The sequence below is a fragment of the Colletes gigas genome, unplaced genomic scaffold, assembly GCF_013123115.1.
Source record: "Colletes gigas isolate AHSC1104 unplaced genomic scaffold, ASM1312311v1 Colletes_gigas_Sc00004, whole genome shotgun sequence".
Taxonomy (NCBI): domain Eukaryota; kingdom Metazoa; phylum Arthropoda; class Insecta; order Hymenoptera; family Colletidae; genus Colletes; species Colletes gigas.
In genome coordinates this window covers 5,655,130-5,676,400 of record NW_025106633.1, presented here as the reverse complement: position 1 = coordinate 5,676,400, position 21,271 = coordinate 5,655,130, and the positions used below count along the sequence as shown (strand labels likewise).

Here is a 21,271-nt window from a genome sequence, read left to right as displayed (position 1 = left end):
TTATACGTATTAACAATTGATTGATCGATCAATTATGGATCTAAGTCACGTGTTATAAACATCGAAGCAATAGCACGGAGAATACCACTGCACAGTCTCTTCCATTAAAACTATACGGAAGAAATCCTTTGGCTGAATCTGGATACAGGATTACTTTTTTAATCAAAATAATGACTTATTTATGTATTAAATTTTTTCACAATTTTATTTATTCGACTAAAAGGCAAGCCTGTAGTCCATCTCCAGTACAAACAAAGTCTGTTTAATTTTGTTTACTATAATCGACTAAACATACTCACAGAAAGAAAGAGAGCAAGCAATGAATTTTCTCAGGACAAACTCAACGTAATTTGTTCATTTCTTAATCGATACAACGTATCTAAAAATTAAATTGTTGCCTTAACATTAACATACTTTAATATTACTTGTCAGTATTTAATTCTGAGATACTGCCACTTACTCGTATATACGCGGGTATACGTCTATGTGTTACGTTCTGTATATATATGTATGTATGTACATACATGCACACACATATATACATATTTATATAATATATATATGTGTATATATATATATGTATATAAAAGAAAATGTTATCAGGGTCAATAATATCAAAGGAAAATCTTTGATACTGTTGACATGGTAGCTTATGTAAGAAAAATATTAACATTTCTCTCAAAGTTTCAAACGTTATATTTATACTATATTGTACTGAAAATAAAACAAAAATCGGGAAGCAACAAACTGTATTAATTTTTCACTACATTTATTTATATAATTTCTCCCATACACTCAGATAATCATTCACTCGTTTTTCACATAGTTTCTTTTTCTATTTGCAGAATAGATATAATGTTTAAGAATGGTCAAAACGTTCTCTCTTTCTTTCTATGAAAATTATATGTCGAATTTTCGATTAAATCACACGTTACGTCGTACGTGTACTCTTTCACAAAGGTCTTCGAAACATCAAAACCTTTATTTCAATTATTATCAACGGTGAATTAAATAGATAATTACAAAATAAGAACAAGCCACCTCTGGCTGATCTCATTTGGATTTTAAGCCCAAAGAGGTGGATCAACCAAAACTCTAAGCACTGACAATACACTGAAGTTTCACTGATCAGTGAATTCAGAAATGTGTATCTGTGGCATTGTCCTTTACTATGTATGATACGCTTGTAATCGCAAAACTCTTCCATTGTGTCAACTTAGAAGATTGATTGATTTGACTCTTTGCATGGTATTCGTACAAAGTCGTGTACCTGATCTTGGGCACTAGCGACTGCAAATAGGATTGATGCAACGACAAGTGATTATAGTCTTAACGTGCTCCTGAAACAAACAGTAAATTATACATTATAACAATTAGACAATCGAATGACACAAATATCACTACGAAAACAGACACTAATATCGAAAATAGAAGCTACGATAGATTTTAATATTACACTCGATTATACATTATATAATTGTTATGTAATGTTTTACATAGCTATCCGTGTAACGATCCGAGTTATTGTTACATGTACAAAGCACAATATTTAAAATATATAGTATCGTTTGAAACAAAGAAACAATACCTGTTTGAGGGCTGGGCTGAGCGGGAGGCTGGCCTTGAGCTTGTTGCCCTATCACCGCATTAGTTTGGCCAGAAGTACCTACTACAACTCCTGGGCTAATCACCTGAGGTGATTTTTGTTTTAACATCGTCCAGTCAAATGTGTAGTCATATTGATGATTTAACGTGCGGAAAAGTATACGGAAAAGTTGACGAAGATACATGTAATCTGGACTTTCTTCGAAACGTAAACCACGCGTATAATTTAAATACATGGCGAATTCGGCGGGAAATCCCTGTGTATGAAAATATATAGAATTTTAACATTGTACTGTGTTTTTAACCGAAAACGTTTCGATAAGCACAAACATAGAACATACCTTACATAAAACTTCTACAGGCGTGGACATCTTCTTTTCACTTATTTTTTCGTATTTCTGCTTTTTAGTAGCAGCTTTAAGACCTTGCCAGGGCAAAGATCCTCGATTGAAATACATAAGCACATAACCGAGCGATTCCATATCATCACGACGACTCTGTTCTATTCCAAGGTGTGCATTAATCGAAGCGTACCTTGCCGTGCCGGTCAAATTCTTGTCTTCTCGATACACTATATGCATTCTGGTACGAGTATCTCTATACTTTTTAGCTAATCCAAAATCAATAAGAAACAGCTGAAATTTTGCAAATTACCAACATCATTTTTCACTAAAGAGTCATAGACACTCGTTTAAGCGTTTAAAATAATACCTTATTACAGTGACGACCAATGCCCATTAAAAAATTATCTGGCTTGATATCTCTGTGAATAAAATGTTTACAATGTACAAATTCAATCCTACCAATCATTTGATCTGCCAACATTAAGACCGTTTTAATCGTAAACCTTCTTGAACAAAAAGTGAAGAGGTCTTCGAGAGACGGACCCAGAAGGTCCATAACAAGTACATTGTAGTCTCTTTCCTGTCCATACCTATATTTAACAACAAAATAGATATTAACAAACTCTGTACAATGCTAGAAAAGTCCGTTCAATTTTGAAGTTTAATTTATTTCAATTCACGCTTACGAATTTATTTTCCATTAAATATTAATGTTTATATTTTATAAAATGCAACTCTAGCGAATCAAAGCAATATGTGAAAAATAATAATTACCAACGTATATGAGGTATCCCTACACCACCATGTAAAATTTTGTATAACTTTGATTCGTATAAGAGTTGTGGATGCCGGGCTCGTATGCTTTCCAATTTAACAGCAACTTCCTAAGATAACATAAATACATATAAATTAATCCATTATGAAAGAAATTTTATGTATTTGTATAGAATGTACCGAATATTGTCCATGTTCTTGTACATTGTACTTTATCTATATAGAATTGTTTGCATGTACCATAATCTACCAAATAAGTTTAATTTCTTTTATCTTGCATAACTGAATTTTGTTCATTATTTAAACACTGTTGTATACAAAGGAAAGTCAGTTTTTGTTGAGAAAATGATTAGATTGGTATATCTTAACTAAGCAATTATGAGTCACAATGTATACATTAAAAACAAATTTCAACATTTCATCCATCATGTTTTTTTACATCATGATGTTTTTAATATTTAAAACTTACCAATACACACTTACCTATACACATATTTTATCCAAAATATAAACATATTGTTTAGCAATACATGAAACTACTTTGAACATTTTATTATTTTTATTCTATTATTACTCATGCAATTTTGGTAACTTGTATCGTACAATTTTATCTTTAAACAATGCGGTACTCGATGGATAAAATTTTTTAACAGATGTGCGACATTATAATATATTGTGATACATATGCAAGCGTGAAATATAATTACAAAGGTAAATAAAAATCTTTTTGTCAAATAATAAAAACAATTCTATAAATAACTGTTCTTTGTAATAGAGCAGTCACAACTGTATAAATATATGTTTCTGATGATCATTTGAACATTATTACAAATATGTATCCGAATTATAAACATTTATCTGTGATCGACGATTATATCATTTAAACATTGTTTACAACAATATTGTGACTTGTATATAGAGGTTAATGGTATTGCAAAAAACTCAGTAAATGTTAATACGTAGATAGAACTGTACGCGAGAACATCGAAAATAATTCGTAGCAACGATCATGTAAACATAACTTTATTAGAACGAATAGTTACTGCTTGTGGATTTTCTAGGAGGAAACAACAGATAGTTCGTGTAACCAACAACATAATATTGTGGAAACATATTTCGTAAGAAAGTTTAATAGCGATGTTAGAAAAATATTTCTTCGTAGTACACATCCGACAAAAATGCTCGTTAAAAAGGAGGTTTTCCAGGAAACAAAAAGAAACTGGGAAATGCAATAAGGAAGGCATGCTGGTACAGATCGTGTCGCACGAAACGGTACTCCTTACCTCACCACTCCTTACCTCACCACCCCTTACCTCGCCATTAGAGATGTTGATACCGAGATATATGTCGCCGAAGGATCCTGAGCCGATCTTCCTCATGAGCCTGTATTTGCCGCCCACGAAAAAGTCATTTTTTGCTACTGACATCGCCAACTGTAACGACATTATTACTTTTGGCTTTTCAATTTCTGTCTTCCCCCCGCTAGAACCGACGGCGGACCTCTGTGACTTGGCTTACGTCGGAATCAAACCTAATTTAAATTACTGAGCGTACCCGCTGCGAATAAGCCATTTGCTGGCAAATATGACGTCGTCGAGTCTTCTTCAAGCCGAATCGATGGTGGATTTACTCTTCGTTAAAAAATATGTTCAGGAAACCGTAGCCAAAAAGTCACACTCTTTGGCTGGCACAACAAAACCCCACTAACACGCCGACATATTCCCTTTCGCTAGAGGCACGAGAGCGACTGACGTTGCGGAAACGATGCGTCACGGCGGGCGTCGTTCAAATCAGATTCCTTATCAACGGATCGTCATCGATTAAGCGCGATAGCTTTTCGTTCGAGTCCCCTAGAAATCTTTTATTTTAATAATCGAGACAAATTTAATCCGGTCGTGGCACGGATATAGAACCGTGACGAAATTTAATAGCAATGAAGTGACTCGCTTGACTCACAGTACTAGATTTTCTTCAGGAACGTATCAATGTTCGTTATGGTTTCTCCGGAGAACAATTGTATTTATTATGGTGACGTTTATAAATAATACAATACATTATTAAAATTTAATTTTTCCACCTTGACGGTTCTTTGAAACATGTTATTCGATCTCGTAAGCTGATGTCGATTGTTTTAAAACTGAGTGAAAGAATAGAAGACTACAGGGAATAAGTAGGGATTTTCTACTAATTTCGTTTATATCTTGGACGAAAATTCATAGAGTTCTAAAGTGTACATTTACAAATTTGAAAAAGTTTCAGTTTTTCTCTTGCTTGAGAATGAAATTGTTTATCGTCGACTGTAATAAATCATCGAATTTTTAATATTTTATACACAAAATTATTAATACAGCAGCCGAAAATTAGAAAATTGTAAAATATTTAGGAAACGTTGGAAATATTCTGAAGTGATAAACATAATTTTCATTATGCGTATGTTTAATGCTTTATATGTAATATGGGTCAAACGTGTCATCGCATTTTAAACGATTTGTCCTTTCGTATAGATACGGTACTGATGTACCGGAACCTTGTACTACTTATTAGAACTGATATAAAATGTCTTTTGTATATATAAGACGATTTATCATTTTTTAAACGTTTATTGTTTCAAGCAGAAAAAAAATCCGAACGAAAGTCGTTGTAAATACTTCTTCGTTTATAAACAATAAGAAAGATACGTACATATATGGCAATTTATAATTTTGTAGTTTTCAGCGACACCTAAACTGGTGATAGAAATACGTTACTTTACGAGAATTTTTTTTGCCGCGCAATTGTTGTATGTAATTAATGTTTTATTGAGTTGCGAACGATCAATGGCCATTTCTTTGCGAAATACAATACGATTGTCATCACCGATATTTACGAAATATGTTTATATAAACACGAAAAGTTGTAACAAACGATTCATCATGACGAGCCGATCAAAACTTGAAAAGGTTTTACAAGGTCTTGAAAAGAATCCCTATTTCGATAAGTATGCTGACAAAATAGCGAAATCTCAGAAAGTTAGTCCGGAAGAATTTTCGCAGCGTGTCGAAAATGAAGAGAAGAAACAGCAGAGAAAGAAAGGTACATAACCTATACGGTATTTAGGAATGTTTAACAATTAAACGATTTGTGTTCAGATATTACAATGTATAAAATATTTTATTCTTTTTATTTACACATTATATATAAGAAAAAATAAAAATATCGAAATAGATCAGTAACAGCACATTAGTTTAAAAGACAGTATATTATTTGCGAACAGAATTTATCTCTAATAATTAGTTTTAAATATTGTACATCAATTTGATGTTTTTGATGTTCATGTTATTTAATTGAAGAGAAACAAGAACAAGAGTGTAAGTTTTATCAAAGTCAAGCAAAACCACAGTTGGATCAAAGCAAACAATCTCAAAAAGCACAATTAAATAGTATTATGAAAGTGGATATGATTCAGGATAAAACAAAGGAAGAGATTATAAATATTTGGAAAGATTATCACAAACAAAAGGATTATATATGCGGGGTATTGACGCCGGGTCAATTTGATAAAATGTTCGAACGTGGGAAAGATTATCCTACATTTTTATTGCCTTTACCTAGAAAACAAGGATATGAATTTATTGTCAGCCAGTTCTTTGGATTGGAGATTCATATGACACCACTTTTATGGTATCAGGCACATAAAGAAAATGCACCAGAATGTTTAACTATGTTGCATTACACAGAACTTAGAGAGAATAAAGATGTTGTACTTATGAGAGGTGAATTTGATACAAAAACCATCAGTGCGCAAGAAGCACAATGCTTAGCGAATGAATTACAACTGTATTATTGTACAGATAATCCTCAAAGATTACAGTTATTAGAAACATTTACTAATAAACCAGATCAATTCAAACATATGGATCTTATAGCACAGTTAGAAACAATACAACTTGAATTAAATACTAATTGAATATTTATCTGTAAACATTGTAATTATTCTTTATGTCATGTTAACCATATAATAAATTTGTATGTAGTTCTATTAAAATAAATTAGTGAGAAATGAAAGATATATATGATGTTATTTATTTAAAAATTAAATGGCATTGCTATGATTTTGATATTAATTTACATGTTTCACACTTTATCATCTTGTAATTAATTCTAATTGCAGATAATTTTGAATTATAGTTTCAGTCCATTTAGAAAGGTTTTATACACAATCTTCGTGGTCTTCTCCATTTTTGAATATAAAAGTACAACCATTATGGGCTCATATTAAAAAGAACAATTTCAGTGACCATGCGCCTAAGAACATGTACATCACAACACCCATATTTTATGTTAATGCTGGTACGTGTTTATAAATACAGAAACATTTGCCTTGCATATAAAAATATATACATATTTAGATATTCTTTACTGAAACATGCTGATTTCTATTTTCCCTATCTTTAGGACCACATATTGGACATCTTTATACCGCAGCTTTGGCAGATGCTATAGCTAGATTTAATTCTATGCTAGGGCATTCTGTATTTCTGTGCACAGGTACAGATGAACATGGTACTAAAGTTGAAAATGCCGCACGTGCAGCAACTTTACCAACGTCTGAATATTGTACTAAAATTTCGGGGGAATTTCTAAAAATGTGTGACATTTTTCAAGTTCAATATTCAGAATTTATTAGAACGACTGAAGAACGACATCAAAATGCGGTTCATCATTTTTGGGTTGTTAAATTAATAAAATAAATAAATTAAATAAATTAATAAAAATGATAGAGGCGTAGAAAGAAAATGAAAAACTTTCAGAATCATTTAGACGAAAGGGGACACATTTACATGGGAAAATATGCTGGTTGGTATAGCGTATCGGACGAAACTTTTATTTCGGATGCAGAAGTAATACAAAAGAAAGATATTACTGGCATAAAATATATGACTGAATCAGGAAATCCTGTAGAGTGGACGGAAGAAGACAGTTACAAATTTCGGCTTACTTCTTTTCAAGATGATTTAAAACATTGGCTGAAAGATGGTATATCTATTTACAACGTCTTTGATTTAATGAATTTGTTTTTATTGAAGAAAGTCGTTATTTTAATATACAAAACTGTATTTAGAAAATACAGTACAACCGGCAATGTATCATAAAATTTTATCTACTTGGATTGAAGAAGGTCTACAAGACATAAGTATTTCTAGACCTATTAGCAGAGTGCCCTGGGCAATTCCTGTTCCTTCTGATAAATCTCATACAATATATGTATGGTTTGATGCATTGGTAAATTATTTAACTGCAATAGGATATCCAAATAGTTTCTCGAGTCAATTTTGGCCGCCGACTGTGCAAGTAATTGTCTTTATTTTATTCTAATGTAAAACAGCATTCAAAGTTCAATGGAAATCATTGTTAAAATCTACGAATATTTATAAACATAGGTTGTAGGAAAAGATATATTAAAATTCCATGGCATATTGTGGCCAGCATTTTTGATGGCTGCTGGCCTTGAGCCACCAAAGAAACTTTTATGTCATGGACATTGGACTATCAATGATCTGAAAATGTCAAAATTTAAAAGAAATGTAATTTCTCCGTTCGAAGCCAAGGATCATTATACACCGGATGGTTTAAGATACTATCTCTTGCGACAAGCGGTACTACATTCGAATGCTAGTAAGACAAATGATTTGTAGCATTTTAATATGTAATATGTATTTACTTAAAGACGTTTTCATTTTGATGTTTGATACGTTTTTTCCTGTTTGCAGATTACAATGTTGGAAAAATTGAGAATATATTAAATAATGAGCTTGCCGGCGTTTTCGGAAATTTACTTCATCGATGTTTGAGTAAAGCTATTAATCCAAAAAGAATAATACCTGACCCAACCACATCTATAAGCATTTTAAAATCTGAAATAGCTCTTGCAAACATAAAGGTTCTGGAAGAAATAAGCGATCTAACCAGAACATTGTATGAGGAATGTCATTTGTGTCATGTAGTAGATGCTGTCATGAATCTGTTACGTATAACAAATCGAATGTTCGATTACTATCATCCATGGCATTTATGCAAATCTGTTAAACTTGACTCGATTAAAGAACTCGAAGCTGTGCTATCCCTTAGTATAGAAAGCGTACGGGTGGCTGCTATAATATTACATCCAATTATACCAAGACTGACTTCTAATCTCCTAGATACTCTTCAAATTTCGAAAGAAAATCGTACTTGGGAAGATACGAAACCGCTTCATGTAAGAAATTCTTTAAATGGAGCAGAACGTATTATTTCACGGAACGAAGTATTATTTAAGAAAGTAAGAAATGAAACGTACATTTAGTGGAGTATTTAATACTAATCGGGTGTAGATCGATGGAGGATTAGGTTGCAATAAAACATTTCAAATTTAACACCCGTGTGGAAGTCTTACGCTAATATATTTACAGAGAACGGTCATTCAAACATATCATTAGTATACATCGACATCGTGCACGTGTCACTCCGACAAGGGAGACTTAGTCGTTTAATGGCCTCTTTTTAATTTACTACGATATATATTCCTAACATCCGCTTCTCTCTCGTCGGAATGCAATGCACTTTGCATCGCAGATATTAGTAGATGTATGGAAGAGGCTCGACGAAACATCGTGAGCGTCGGTAGCGTTTCGCGAGGATTTCTTTCGTTTGGAATATATGACGCAGATTCGAGTTAGATTCGACGGGTTGCACTACGATTTTGCGACACGTTAGCACCTAAACGAAACATCGCTTAAAATGCACAAGATACGTAGATCGCGACTTGGTGTCCCGTCAAATAGAAAAATAAATAAATGACTATTTACAAGATGGAAAATGAATCTGTGCGGATTTAACCGCGATTCTAATACTAATAAGCTACGTTTCGACAGACGTTACTATTAGTGTTTCGCGTAACATCTAACTTTACGTCGTAGATGCGCTATCAACATGATTTCATAATTACAATTGCTTTATGAGAACGTATTCTAAGTACTATGCTCGAATTTCTCTACGAACAAATCTGTTTTTGTATGCTTTTAGTTTTAAATCGATATCTTCCTGTTGAGTTTCTAGACAGCTCGCGTTCATTTCATTTTTTTTTCTTCTTATTGTGGGTGGATTATGTCTCGTGGATATGTTTTGAACTACCTCTTGGTGATTGTCTTTAATTTTCTTCTTAATCGATCGCCTGTATCGACAAGTTGTATCTTTTTTTCATCGTTGGTGGATAAAAAATACTGAGTAAAAAAATTCATACGGAATTCTCGTCGGTCATTCTAAGTCATAATTCGTGTCAATTTAATTTTTTAACACCGAAACGGAGAGACTGGGACAACGTTTGAACTTTTCCTAATACGTTCGATATGTAGATTCTTCGATTGCTTAATACGATATGATAAACATAGTCTACCAGTTAATACAGCACAAAAGGAGATAATTCATCGTTAAAAAAGCCAATTAAAAATGTAGAACAAAACTGTCGTACGAGCTCTTGCTTTCGAGGAAATCAATTTAGAAATGTGAAAAATTCGAGATTTGAAGCTTTTGCGACAGGATTTAATGTTAGCATCCGAATGGATAAAATATCCACATTTTTTTTCAGGCCCAATTTGCATCGCATGGTCCTTAGAGGTCGCCCCCCCTTCCCATCGCTTTGAAAAATACTGCCATATTGCATGCAGACATAAGAGACACCTGTCGTGCAATTTCAAAGCCCGAAATTTTATCAAGCATGCACGCACGTCACGCATTTTACAAATCTATTTTCTTGAAAATAAAGGTTTGTAGACAAATATTTTATTCTAGATTTGGAATTTGACTTTTTACGAAGAATCCTCTTTCGGATTGTATCATGTACGTTTTTGAACACTATGCATATATCTATATTAGGGTCTGTTTTGTTTCCGAATGATACGATAAATCGGTGGTCGTGTTATTGCGTTAGAGTATTTATAAAGGAAAAGTTCAATAACGTACTCTGCATTTCGAGAAAATTTCACGGATTCTGTAATATCTTGTTTGAATAATTAAACGATAAATTTTATCGTTCGTGTTAACGTTTACATTTATAACTGCTGTTCTAAACGTTTAATTAAATTTTTGTCAGTTGGTAGAGTACAAGCGGCGTTCGACTCCTTAATAGGGACTTTGAAACATTGCACGCGAATGTTTTAACGTACAAAACTAACGACCCGGAAGGACAACGGTGAGTTAATATGATTAAACATTCCAGACTTGATATATTGTTGTGTATTATGATAATGCCCCTAGAAAATGATTGGAATTTTCAAACAGTTTACTATTACTTCTTATTACGATTCGTCTGAATGTAATTTTAGGGGGCATACTTTGATTCGTATTATCAGGCACGGATTAAGGGAAGAGGTTAAAGCCACGGGCCCTTATTTTTTCATATAATGAAATAAATGTTTACAAACATTCACTTTTACTTTGTTCAATAAATTAAATAATTTTTTAAATATTGATTCTAACATACGTATATAAATGACTTGGAGGATAAAGCAGGACGAGACAATTTTTAAAGACAACGCTTTCTCCTTTAAAGATATCTGCGAATCCTGTTATCTTTCAGATCTGGGCCTCGAAAGCCTTAATCCGGCCTTAGATTATCTGTGACGTTGTTTAGGTTGTAAACGATACAGCGGCTTGTAAAGGGTCGAACGACCGCGGTGAAAAATTGTTAGGTACAGTTGTTCGCGAGATTCCGAGAATGGGAGACCGAGGGCGCGCTTCAGCGTTTTCGCGCGTAAACAGCGTTCGATAGGAAGATCGTTAAATCTGAAAGAGAAACTCGAGTCGAATTATATCGCGCTCACGATAGTGTCGCGATGTTTTTGCGCCATTATTCCTACATGACAACTGTCCGCGCTCGATCGCGGGCTAATATTACATTCGATCATGGATCCGTTTCGTTTTTGGACTACCACAGATCGAAATTCTCCGCACTCGCTGGTTGACGGTTGGTTCCCTCGGGCGCGGGCACCCTTCGTGAGGATCCTCTTGAATGCTTCTCGGAATTCTGTGTTGAAGATGCTGTAGATGATCGGGTTGAAGGCCGAGTTGCTGTAGCCCAGCCAAGTGAGTACCTATTACACATTCATTTTCTTAGTTTTCTTTTCTCTTTCCAAATCGAAACGTGACGCTAAGAGCCTCTCGGAAACAAGACATCGGTTTTCTCATTAAGGTCATTAAGGTACAACGTATCGACCATAGGTAGATATGATCGAATATTGTAAACGAAAGAAATATTAACATAAGTATGTAACGCGTATCAAAAGTTACCTAACCTAGATTTCGATATATTAAATATCGTTACAAACTTCCTTACCGACTAAGTTTCGTACCGTTAGAATAACCTGTATGTGTTTGTGGTTTCGAATGTCTCTGATAACGATGTCTAATGGTGTCGTTTAGTGAAAAGAGATGGGGTACGCGTACGATATTGTTCGATTTCGGCTCGTAGCGTGCTTGTTTTCCGTTCGAAGTGATATTCAGAGAGTTTCGTACTTGGAACGTCCGACCTGATATGCAGCTCTTGCAGTACGCGGCTACGATATTTACGCAGAAAAAAGGTACCCAGCATATTAAGAAAACGCCCATAATGACGCCCACGGTGATCGCGGCCTTGTGATCGGACACGTGATAAGGGCTCGTCGGCTTCGTCTTTGTCTGCGGTTTCGGTGGCTTGTTGCGAGTGCTCTTCGCGCGAAAGCTCTTGGCCATTGAGGTGTCCGGTAGCTTCGTCACTGCCCGGATGCTTTTCACGTGTTTCTGCGCGTAGCAATAGAGCCTGAAAGCACAGGCACGTTGATTTTTCCAAAAAACGTCTCTTTCATATCGGTAGCTTCGCTAAGAAACTTCATAATTTCTCTATACAAGGCATATACGTAGAGTGATGATACTTGGGGTTAAAGTTACAATGTTGTTACGCCATTTTGTTTGCACGACGGTGTGCTACGTCTTTAAGAAATTACTCAAAATTTACCTGCAATAAATTCCCAGCATTACGATGCAGGGCACGTAAAAAGATATGGAAGAGGATACCACCGCGTAAGTGGGTGTAAGTTCTAAGGTGCACGCGGGGTGTTCCTGAAAGATAAAACGATCGATATGTAGATGGAAAGTCGCTTAACAAATGGTGTACCGTTTATATCTTGTTCGCGAAGAATATTTTTGGGGTTTTGGAACGTGTAGTCGTACCTCTATCTCGTCATGTACGGGTTCGTTTGCTCGGTGAAGGCCTAGGCTGATCGGTACGAACGATATGAGTATCGCGAGCAGCCAAACGACGACGATTCCAGCAACCGCGACTCTTCTCGTCACCCAACGACCGTACCTGTTTGCAAAATAATACAAAATTCTTTTTTAGACACTGCAATTTCGGTTTATATGAGATTTCAAAAGACACGATGGAAAAATATCGGTACAATACCGGTTTTACTGTAAAAATGGACTTTGAAAGTTGGAGTATTATAAAGGCGATGTATGCTTGCCTGAGAGGGTCCTTGATGTGTATGTAACGATCGAGAGAAATCGCGCAGAGATTCAAAATGGAGGCAGTGCTGCACATAACGTCGAAGGCGATCCAGGTGTCGCAGAATCTCTGACCGAAGACCCAGTAGCCGAGGAGGTCGTTGACCCCGGCGAAAGTCATCACCAGGCAACCGACGAAGAGGTCGGCGATCGCGAGGGAGGCCAGGAACAGATTCCCTATCCTCCGTAAGCCGCGATCCGTGTAAATTGCCACGCAGACGAGGATGTTGCCCGCGACGGATAAAAATATCAAGATCAGGAAGAGGAATCCTGGAAGAATCGGACGAACAAAGTGGAATAGAATCGATGGAGGTTGCTCTAATATCGTTCACCCCTCGAAAAGCCTCCACGAACAGAGTCAAAGGACGAATTGCTTTTCGCGGGCATCCGAATATCGTGAAATACGTTCCAGACACGAGATATCGAATCGGTTCATATAAATCAGAAACGGGACCCTTGGAACGTGAGTTATCGGATCCAGGTAGATAAGATGGATACTCGGGAGATTGGTAGAAACGGGCTTGGGGAACCGAAATTGTCGGATACCGGGCGAAACGAGTAAACAAATTGGTCGATGAGCGCGAGAAATGGGCGAAAAAGCTTGGAAAAGTGACGCGAAAAGTAAGAGACGACGAGGAATGGAGTAGACGTTGAAACAGGACGAGGATCGGGGGATTGGACAAGCTTAGATCAAAGTTTTCGAGCGTAGGGCCTCCCAGAGGGTTGTCTTCGAGGGGCGAGTCGCGATCGATCAAATGGGAAGTTTAGCGAACCAACTAGAAGCACCGACAACAGCGAGAAAGCGTCTTCAGGCAGATCTTCTTCCCCGTCTGTCAGGTTATTCTGTAAACAGACAAAGGGATTTCATGAATGCGTTAAGCTTTCCGATATTCTCTAATGGTCTGACCGAAACATTTCATTTCTCCTTCGGTCGGCTACTTGGAAAAACATTCTACAGACTTTTCCGATCGAAATAGCACTCAAGCGGGTATTCAACACGAATGCGATTCGAAACTAAAAATCCTATAATGGTGATTCGTTGCAATTGAAGATAAATATTGTTTATTACAAATATCGTTTTTTTTGCTATTAGGTTGTCCTACATGTTCAGTGTCGAGTTTTGTACTACAACTTAAAGCAATATTTTCAACAGTAATGGAATTTTATGAAAGGCGTGGTTACAAAACTTCTTTGATTTTTTATTAAAATGTAGTTGAACGCTTTTCAGTAAAACCTTGACATTTTAAAATTGTTTACCTAATATACTAATACGCCTGGAGATTCTTGTATTTTATTTCAAAATATTTCGGAAACATTTCTGGCCACACAGTATATTTTCGGTAAAGAATTTTTTTCTCGAAAGTACGTAGGATTTCGGGGGTATGTGTATTCACCAAAAATTATTGTAATTGACCCCCGCAACTAAAAATAATTTTTTTAGAACGATTTGAAATTTTTCAATTTTGTCGAAAAATTTCAAATCTACTCGAATTTTTTTCTCGTAAGAGGGTAGGATATCGGGGGTATGTCTATTGACCAAAAATTATTGCAATAGACCCCTGCAACTAAAAATAATTTTTTTAGAACGATTTGAAATTTTTTAATTTTGTCGAAAAATTTCACACTTACTCGAATTTTTTTCTCGTAAGTGGGTAGGATTTCGGGGGTATGTGTATTCACCAAAAATTATTGTAATTGACCCCCGCAACTAAAAATAATTTTTTTAGAACGATTTGAAATTTTTCAATTTTGTCGAAAAATTTCAAATCTACTCGAATTTTTTTCTCGTAAGAGGGTAGGATATCGGGGGTATGTCTATTGACCAAAAATTATTGCAATAGACCCCTGCAACTAAAAATAATTTTTTTGGAACGATTTGAAATTTTTCAATTTTGTCGAAAAATTTCAAATCTACTCGAATTTTTTTCTCGTAAGAGGGTAGGATATCGGGGGTATGTCTATTGACCAAAAATGATTGCAATTGACCCCCGGAACTAAAAATAATTTTTTTAGAACGATTTGAAATTTTTCAATTTTGTCGAAAAATTTCACACCTACTCGAATTTTTTTCTCGTAAGTGGGTAGGATTTCGGGGGTATGTGTATTCAACAAAAATTATTGTAATTAACCCCCGCAACCGAAAATAATTTTTTCGGAATGATTTGATATTTTTTAATTTAATTTTTTATTTTGGTCTCTACAATCTCCCATTCAAATTTTTCCCAGGGGTAGCCGAGCACCCTGTATAAACGGATTCTAACCACGCGATTTAATCTTTTGTTCCCGACATTGCGAAAGCATCGCGTATCATTCTTTCGCGCTGGATGCTCGAAGTCGCTCGAAAGAAGAGAATTTTCGATCGTTGCACGCGTTTCGATTATTAGTCGCTTTCCGTGCATGTTTCGTTCGCTCCCGCGGGACTTCCATTTCGTTATTGGAATTTGATCGAACCGGCGCGAGCAGTTTCCTCTCATGCAAACGGTTTTTCCTTCGGAGTAGGTGGCAATCTCTCGGCCATCGAAAAACGTACCAGGGGTTTCTGACTGAGAATGGCATACTGATACTTCCATTTTCTTCTCTTATTTTCCCCGATATTTCACGGCAAAGCTGTAGATACACTCGGGAATACTCCCGAGATTCGTATTCACGGAAAATCGATACTACAGACGGACCAAGATGACGTTGGCTTTACAGGCTCTTTACTTCCGCCTGAACGCGTTGTCTGTCAAGCCGTTCTATCCGATCTCGAAGACACGTAAAAATATCGAGACGAAGGGTGCCAGGGTAACGCCTGCGCCGTGTTTCTATGAATAGTCCTGACAGCCAATGTTTCTGGAACTGAGCCCCCTTTTCGATTAACAATACTCGAACGAGATAGTACGTGCCATTGACATTCGAGTTTCGCGCCTGGTCGAGGCAACCTGTTCATTTTTCCGTCTAAACTTTCGTTCGGGGGAACCGGTTTGCCCCAAGGAAGACGAACAAATCGTTGTCGATGAATCAAGAGACTCGTAGATCGAGTACTTTCGCCGAACATCGAATCGCCAATTAATAAACGACGATTAATGGGCCCCATCGATTCACCAGAGTTTTCTCGGTAATCGATCGTAACGTTGAGTCGAATTCGGTGGCATCCTCGATCAGTTTACAGTTTTCTCCGGCTGGCTTTCTTCTCGTCGTCAATCCCCGCTTCTACGATCCTCGCGCGCAGAGTAATGGCCGTCGCCGTACGCAGATTTATGCCTGTGTTTTACAAACGTTTGAATAATCGATCCGCTCGAAGCGTCCGTAGAAACTGTACTCGTCTCCGCGATGCAACGCGAGCTTAATTACCCTATTAAAAGTTAATGTATGGTAATCGTTTTGCTCGACAACGTCGAGATTTAAGCCAATACCACGCGGGGGAAAAAGAAGGTAAACGTTTGTTTGCGAGACCGTTCTAGAACGAAGATTTATTAGTCGACGATTTCGTTTATGGGGAAAGTACTCTTCCGGACGATGCGTTAAAGTTCAACGAACTAAAATAAAATGATAAATTTCTCGCTCGGGAGACCCAGGATCCGTTACTATCATCTCAGAGTCCAGGAATTTTCGATTTTAACGAGCTCAAAATTCTTAAACATGCAAAACGATTATAATAAAATTCCCGCGGTTTCGACGCGATTGCACGGTCGTTCGTTGCATTTTTCCATCGAGTCGACATATTTTCCGAGACAAAATATGGCGGGAGGGTTGCGTCGAGCGCTTGAAAACGTCGCTCGCGGCTCGCATATTCCGAATTCCGGTTCTAAAATAAGCAACATTCCGTATTTCGGGACGGGAAACGCATAGATATCCGGGGGGGGAGGGGATAGGTTTCGTCGCTAGTCGTTTCCACTTTAACGCGTTTCACTTCGCGAGAAAGCGTGCGACTTTTCTGCGAAGCATAGATCAAACGGTCGTTTTCTTGTTCGAGAGCTCGCCGGAGGATGGGACGGGGCAATAAACGGGAATCAGAGCTACGTATCTGCTTCAATGTCGATTTCTCATCTTTGGGGGAATCTCGTTGGTCGGCAAAGCGTGCCTAAAACGAGTCGTATCTTCGATTTGCAGACGAAACGTTCTCTAGATTCTCAGAACTCGTCGCGAGAAGATTGGCCATTTAAAACGAAGTAAAACGCGTCTCTATCCGCGGCGCGGAGAAATGCAAAATCTGTTTTCGAGGCTAACGGAAAAAAGGAACCCTCGCTTTCAGCCAGAGCGAAGATGCGCGAAACGCGTAAGAAAAACGAAAGGCAAATTAATACATCATGGAAATTTACATTTGAGAGAGCAGCCTTCCACGCGGCTTAAAAAGCTCGCATCGGCGACGAAGGTTGTCTTAAAATGATTAACGTTACGTTCCATCGTTTCCCCATTTTTTTTCCTACGTTTCCTAGCGAAAGGGGGAGTATTTAATGGCGCTTGAAATCCCCGTGACTCGCCCTCACTTTTAAGGCGATCGTATTTTTTCTCGACCGTCCCGTCGGAAAAAAAACCACCCACCTCCGAGCACTGCTTTCTGCCCGGTGCATTGATTTTTCTGGACGTAGTGCGATGCATGCACATGCAGGGAGAAACATTTTATTACGGCTCTGTCGGACTGCACCTTGATAATTACTAAATTCAGATTAATTAAGGAGTGCGTGGCGCTTTGCTCAATTCGGGTATTTCACGGTTGCGTTTCGCTATCAAGAAATAAAGAGTCGTGAAACGTAATCTGGAAAATTATTGGTAATTTCAATGTTTTATGTACACTCACACTCGTATTCCTACACACTCGAATTGAAATTCCACGATCGTAGAGGCTCTAAAACAGAGCAGAGATTCCAGGTTACGCCCTGGAAAGCGAAAAAGGTTGCGCCATTAATACCAATTTTTTACCGCCTTCGGTTTTATTTCTACTTGGACGAGGTGTAGGAATCCGGGCTCCTTTTATTTTCTCCTTTCAGTTCTCCGCCCCGATCTTCCCGCCATTTTCCCCGACGAGGTGCAGACGCCCGTCTCGTTCCAATTTGAAATAAGAGTTCGATTCGAGCCCGAGGACGTATAAAAGCGTACGGTACGACGTCACGGTTGCCCTTCGAAAGGTTCACGATGTTACTACGTGTCGAACGGACCAGCAGAGAAGCGAGAGGAATAAATTGTCTGCACGTTGTCGAAGCCATCGAGTAGATGTAATTTCGCAGTAACCTCGAAGCAGGTTGTTTTCTAAGATGAAATCATCCACGCTCGGTGGCTCCTTGATCCTGGCGAAAATATTGCCCGGAATGGCGGAGACTTTTCTAAGAGGACAGTCGGGGAGAAAAGTCTGGAATTTAACTGGAGAAAATATTCGGGAGAAGGGCGGTATTTGGAATTTACGATTCGTCCACCCTTCGTCTCTTGGGACTAATTGGTTCACCGGTTGAATTTTCAAGAAACGACGTACCCTTGGGCAGTCACAGCCGCCGGTATCCTTTGAGCAGCTAATCTCAAAGGGCATCTAGACGGTCGGTACAACTGTATCTGTTCTTTTGATTTCATCGAATCGTTAATCGTTGCCTCGGGGACCACGAGGTATACTTGCTACCGCGATACCGTAAAATCGTCCCCGCGGGACCATCAAACCCGATTCGTGTAAAGTCGCGCAATTAATTCCATCCAAACGGAATGTCTAAGTTCCTTATCTCGACTGTCAGTGGCGCAGCCAGAGAATTTAGCGACCGGGGCTCGCGTACCAAAAGATAACAGAAACGAATATCGTACAAAACTTTATACGCGCGATACAAAATTCAATTTTTACCCAGCACCGTTCGGTATCGATAACGTTGTTTGAGTTAAGTGCACTTTGAAATTGAGAAATTATTTATTTAGTATACGAAACCAGGCAATGGATGAATTCACCATATACCTTACGAATATTTTACGAAACTCTATACCCGTAATCAATTTCCCCCTGCTTCGTTCGGTATCGATAACGTTGTCTGGGATAAGTGCAATTGAAAACTGAGACGCGTTTGACGCTCTGAAATCAGAGGCAGCAATGGATTAATTCGCCTTGGATCTTCGATCGAAAACAACGAATTCATTTAAAACTGCTCGCAAGGGTCGAGTCTGAAAGGTGGTCAGCGATTTTATTTAACGAGCGCGTAATCCGTGGAAAGTGTCATGGCGGCTGGTTTTCCGAGCCAGGGTTAATGAATTTTACGGAAACGTTGTTACGAGACGAGTGTCCCGGCAATCGAGCTTGGCGCGCTTTTGAATTCGAATCGTGAATGCGGGCGAACGAGTTTCGCGAGGCGGAGCGCGAAATGCAATTAAAAATGCACGAAACGCAGCACAATGGGTCTCAAATCGCTAAATCGTGGCCAAAAACCCAAAAAAAATAATTTTTTGCTGCAGATGTTTAACCTGGACGACCATTTTTGGAATTTACCCAAAAAGCGACATATCTGATAATGAATATGATTCCGACGATTCTATTTTATTTAATGAATGTAATTGATTATTTATTTGTAATTTTATATTGGAGTCGCCATTTCGTTTTTTATAATTATGACTTTTGATTCGTAAACAGCGACCTCGAAAACCCCTACCTACAAATTTTTAGTTAAATTGAAGAGTTCTTTCATATTATGGCCTGTTTTTGGGGGATTTGGGACCATTGTGCGCCGTATTCGCGAAAAATTTGGAATCGAAGAGCGTCGAGCGACGGGATATCATCCGCTGGTGGGGATTTTGGGCGTCAACGCGCGATTTTCGGGCACGCGGATGCTGGAAAGTTTTCGCGAATTAAGGGCGAATTACGAGCATCCCCGAGCGATAATCGCACCTGTTGGCCCGGAGCTTGGCTGGGGAAATCAATTTCCAGAAGTTCTTGTAGGCGTGCACCGTGCGAATGGGAAAGCGATTCGCCGATATCTCGTTAACCCGGACCGATTTCACGGATTAAGCGGCTTGGATCGTTTCGCGCCAAGTGGGAAATGCAATCAAACGCCTTCGGGGCGCGACTTCGAGCCGATTATACCTAACAAACGGTCCCCCCAACGCCGAATATACCTCGAGTCTCCCGATCCTTTTTTCGGGATTCGTCCGGTTAATTAAACTTTTGATTTCGTTCGGTCGGACGCTGGAAAGTTTCCAACGTTAACGTTTTCGAAAAAAATTATTCGGTTCGAGTTTACCGACGCGTGCGCCTGTAATGCTGTTTAAGCAGAATTATGCAACGGGATCCGCAGGGAAAGTTCAGATGTTTCGATATAAGTTCGTGCTTTTCCATTTACGATGTGGCAACTTTTTGTCTGCGACGCGAAGGGGGATTTGAATACGTAAAATCTAGAGAAGAAACTTTGTTAACGTGAAAAATTGACAGCGTTGGTAGATGCTTCCAATATACGCGAATCGGGCAAAGAGAATATATCAAACGAGACGTTCCTATTCGTTGTCTATTTTATCACTCGTCGAAAATAGTGCTGAAATTTAATTTATAACCAGATATCGTATAATATATCACGATACCGGTACCCACGCCATGTAATAAATATTCGGGTTAAATTCTGAAATTTCTGTTACTTTCGAACACACGAATTCGCTACGTGTCGATAAACAATGTAACCCAAGAGAATGGGTCGATTCTCGATTGTCTTACAGAATCTATTCCCTATATATGTTTATTTTCGACGTAGCTTCGAAACGTTCCGTTTCTTCGAGCAGTCCGTCGTCACCGATAAGATGCCTACTTGCGTCGCGTGTACTTCGATGCCTCCCATTGTAACGCGGGAACAATGAAACGTAAACGTTACAATGGTTCTGCCGTTTATTAGGGCGAAAAACTGTTTCGGTCGATAAGCTACTCGGCCGTGTTCCGCCACCATCGCCGAAATTCAATCGACGGATATTGAATGTCGCTGACATATGGTATCGCGTGTTTTTCCCCAGACGCGCGCATAGAGAAATATCACGGTTCCCTGTAAGCGGAAATCGAGGGATGAATG

At 37.9% G+C, this 21,271-nt stretch overlaps 3 protein-coding genes across 4 annotated transcripts; 1 reads left to right on the top strand and 2 right to left on the bottom strand.

The window, feature by feature from the left end:
- Window positions 1-729: 729 nt before the first annotated feature.
- LOC122405019 (casein kinase I) lies at window positions 730-4,459 on the bottom strand. Of its 2 annotated transcripts, none has more exons than XM_043409467.1 (7): window positions 4,278-4,459; window positions 4,022-4,156; window positions 2,724-2,833; window positions 2,317-2,539; window positions 1,947-2,240; window positions 1,589-1,862; window positions 730-1,340 (listed from the first exon to the last, which is right to left on the bottom strand). In XM_043409467.1, the coding sequence occupies exons 1-7, from the start codon at window positions 4,293-4,295 to the stop codon at window positions 1,330-1,332; spliced, it is 1,065 nt and encodes a 354-aa protein (XP_043265402.1). In that variant the 5' UTR covers window positions 4,296-4,459; the 3' UTR covers window positions 730-1,329. The 2 variants fall into 2 exon arrangements, with proteins under 2 accessions (XP_043265402.1, XP_043265403.1); XM_043409468.1 differs by having other exon boundaries at window positions 732-1,340; window positions 4,037-4,156.
- Window positions 4,460-5,191: 732 nt separating this feature from the next.
- Window positions 5,192-9,045, top strand: LOC122405308 (methionine--tRNA ligase, mitochondrial). Its single transcript, XM_043409956.1, has 7 exons — window positions 5,192-5,795; window positions 6,891-7,052; window positions 7,158-7,432; window positions 7,514-7,739; window positions 7,825-8,054; window positions 8,144-8,378; window positions 8,474-9,045. Exons 1-7 carry the CDS (start codon window positions 5,540-5,542, stop codon window positions 9,043-9,045), a joined length of 1,956 nt encoding a protein of 651 aa, XP_043265891.1. The 5' UTR covers window positions 5,192-5,539.
- A 621-nt stretch (window positions 9,046-9,666) lies between these two features.
- LOC122405307 (dopamine receptor 1-like) lies at window positions 9,667-14,094 on the bottom strand. Its single transcript, XM_043409954.1, has 6 exons — window positions 14,051-14,094; window positions 13,238-13,547; window positions 12,945-13,080; window positions 12,730-12,833; window positions 12,252-12,534; window positions 9,667-11,830 (listed from the first exon to the last, which is right to left on the bottom strand). Exons 2-6 carry the CDS (start codon window positions 13,396-13,398, stop codon window positions 11,546-11,548), a joined length of 969 nt encoding a protein of 322 aa, XP_043265889.1. The 5' UTR covers window positions 13,399-13,547; window positions 14,051-14,094; the 3' UTR covers window positions 9,667-11,545.
- Between the last annotated feature and the right edge of the window lie 7,177 nt (window positions 14,095-21,271).

What these genes read in the sequence shown, in the direction of transcription:
- LOC122405307 (XM_043409954.1), bottom strand. Translation starts at nt 13,398, where the DNA reads ATGACTTTCGCCGGGGTCAACGACCTCCTCGGCTACTGGGTCTTCGGT. An exon ending in ATGCTGGGAATTTATTGCAG is followed by an intron (nt 12,535 to 12,729) that starts GTAAATTTTGAG and finishes CTGTGCTTTCAG; the next exon opens with GCTCTATTGCTACGCGCAGA. An exon ending in TATCAGGTCGGACGTTCCAA is followed by an intron (nt 11,831 to 12,251) that starts GTACGAAACTCT and finishes AATGTGTAATAG; the next exon opens with GTACTCACTTGGCTGGGCTA.
- LOC122405019 (XM_043409467.1), bottom strand. An exon ending in GCGAGGTAAGGGGTGGTGAG is followed by an intron (nt 2,834 to 4,021) that starts GTAAGGAGTGGT and finishes ATGTTATCTTAG; the next exon opens with GAAGTTGCTGTTAAATTGGA. An exon ending in CTGTAGAAGTTTTATGTAAG is followed by an intron (nt 1,863 to 1,946) that starts GTATGTTCTATG and finishes TTTCATACACAG; the next exon opens with GGATTTCCCGCCGAATTCGC.
- LOC122405308 (XM_043409956.1), top strand. Translation starts at nt 5,540, where the DNA reads ATGGCCATTTCTTTGCGAAATACAATACGATTGTCATCACCGATATTT. An exon ending in ATGCGGTTCATCATTTTTGG is followed by an intron (nt 7,433 to 7,513) that starts GTTGTTAAATTA and finishes AAAAACTTTCAG; the next exon opens with AATCATTTAGACGAAAGGGG. An exon ending in TTTGGCCGCCGACTGTGCAA is followed by an intron (nt 8,055 to 8,143) that starts GTAATTGTCTTT and finishes TTATAAACATAG; the next exon opens with GTTGTAGGAAAAGATATATT.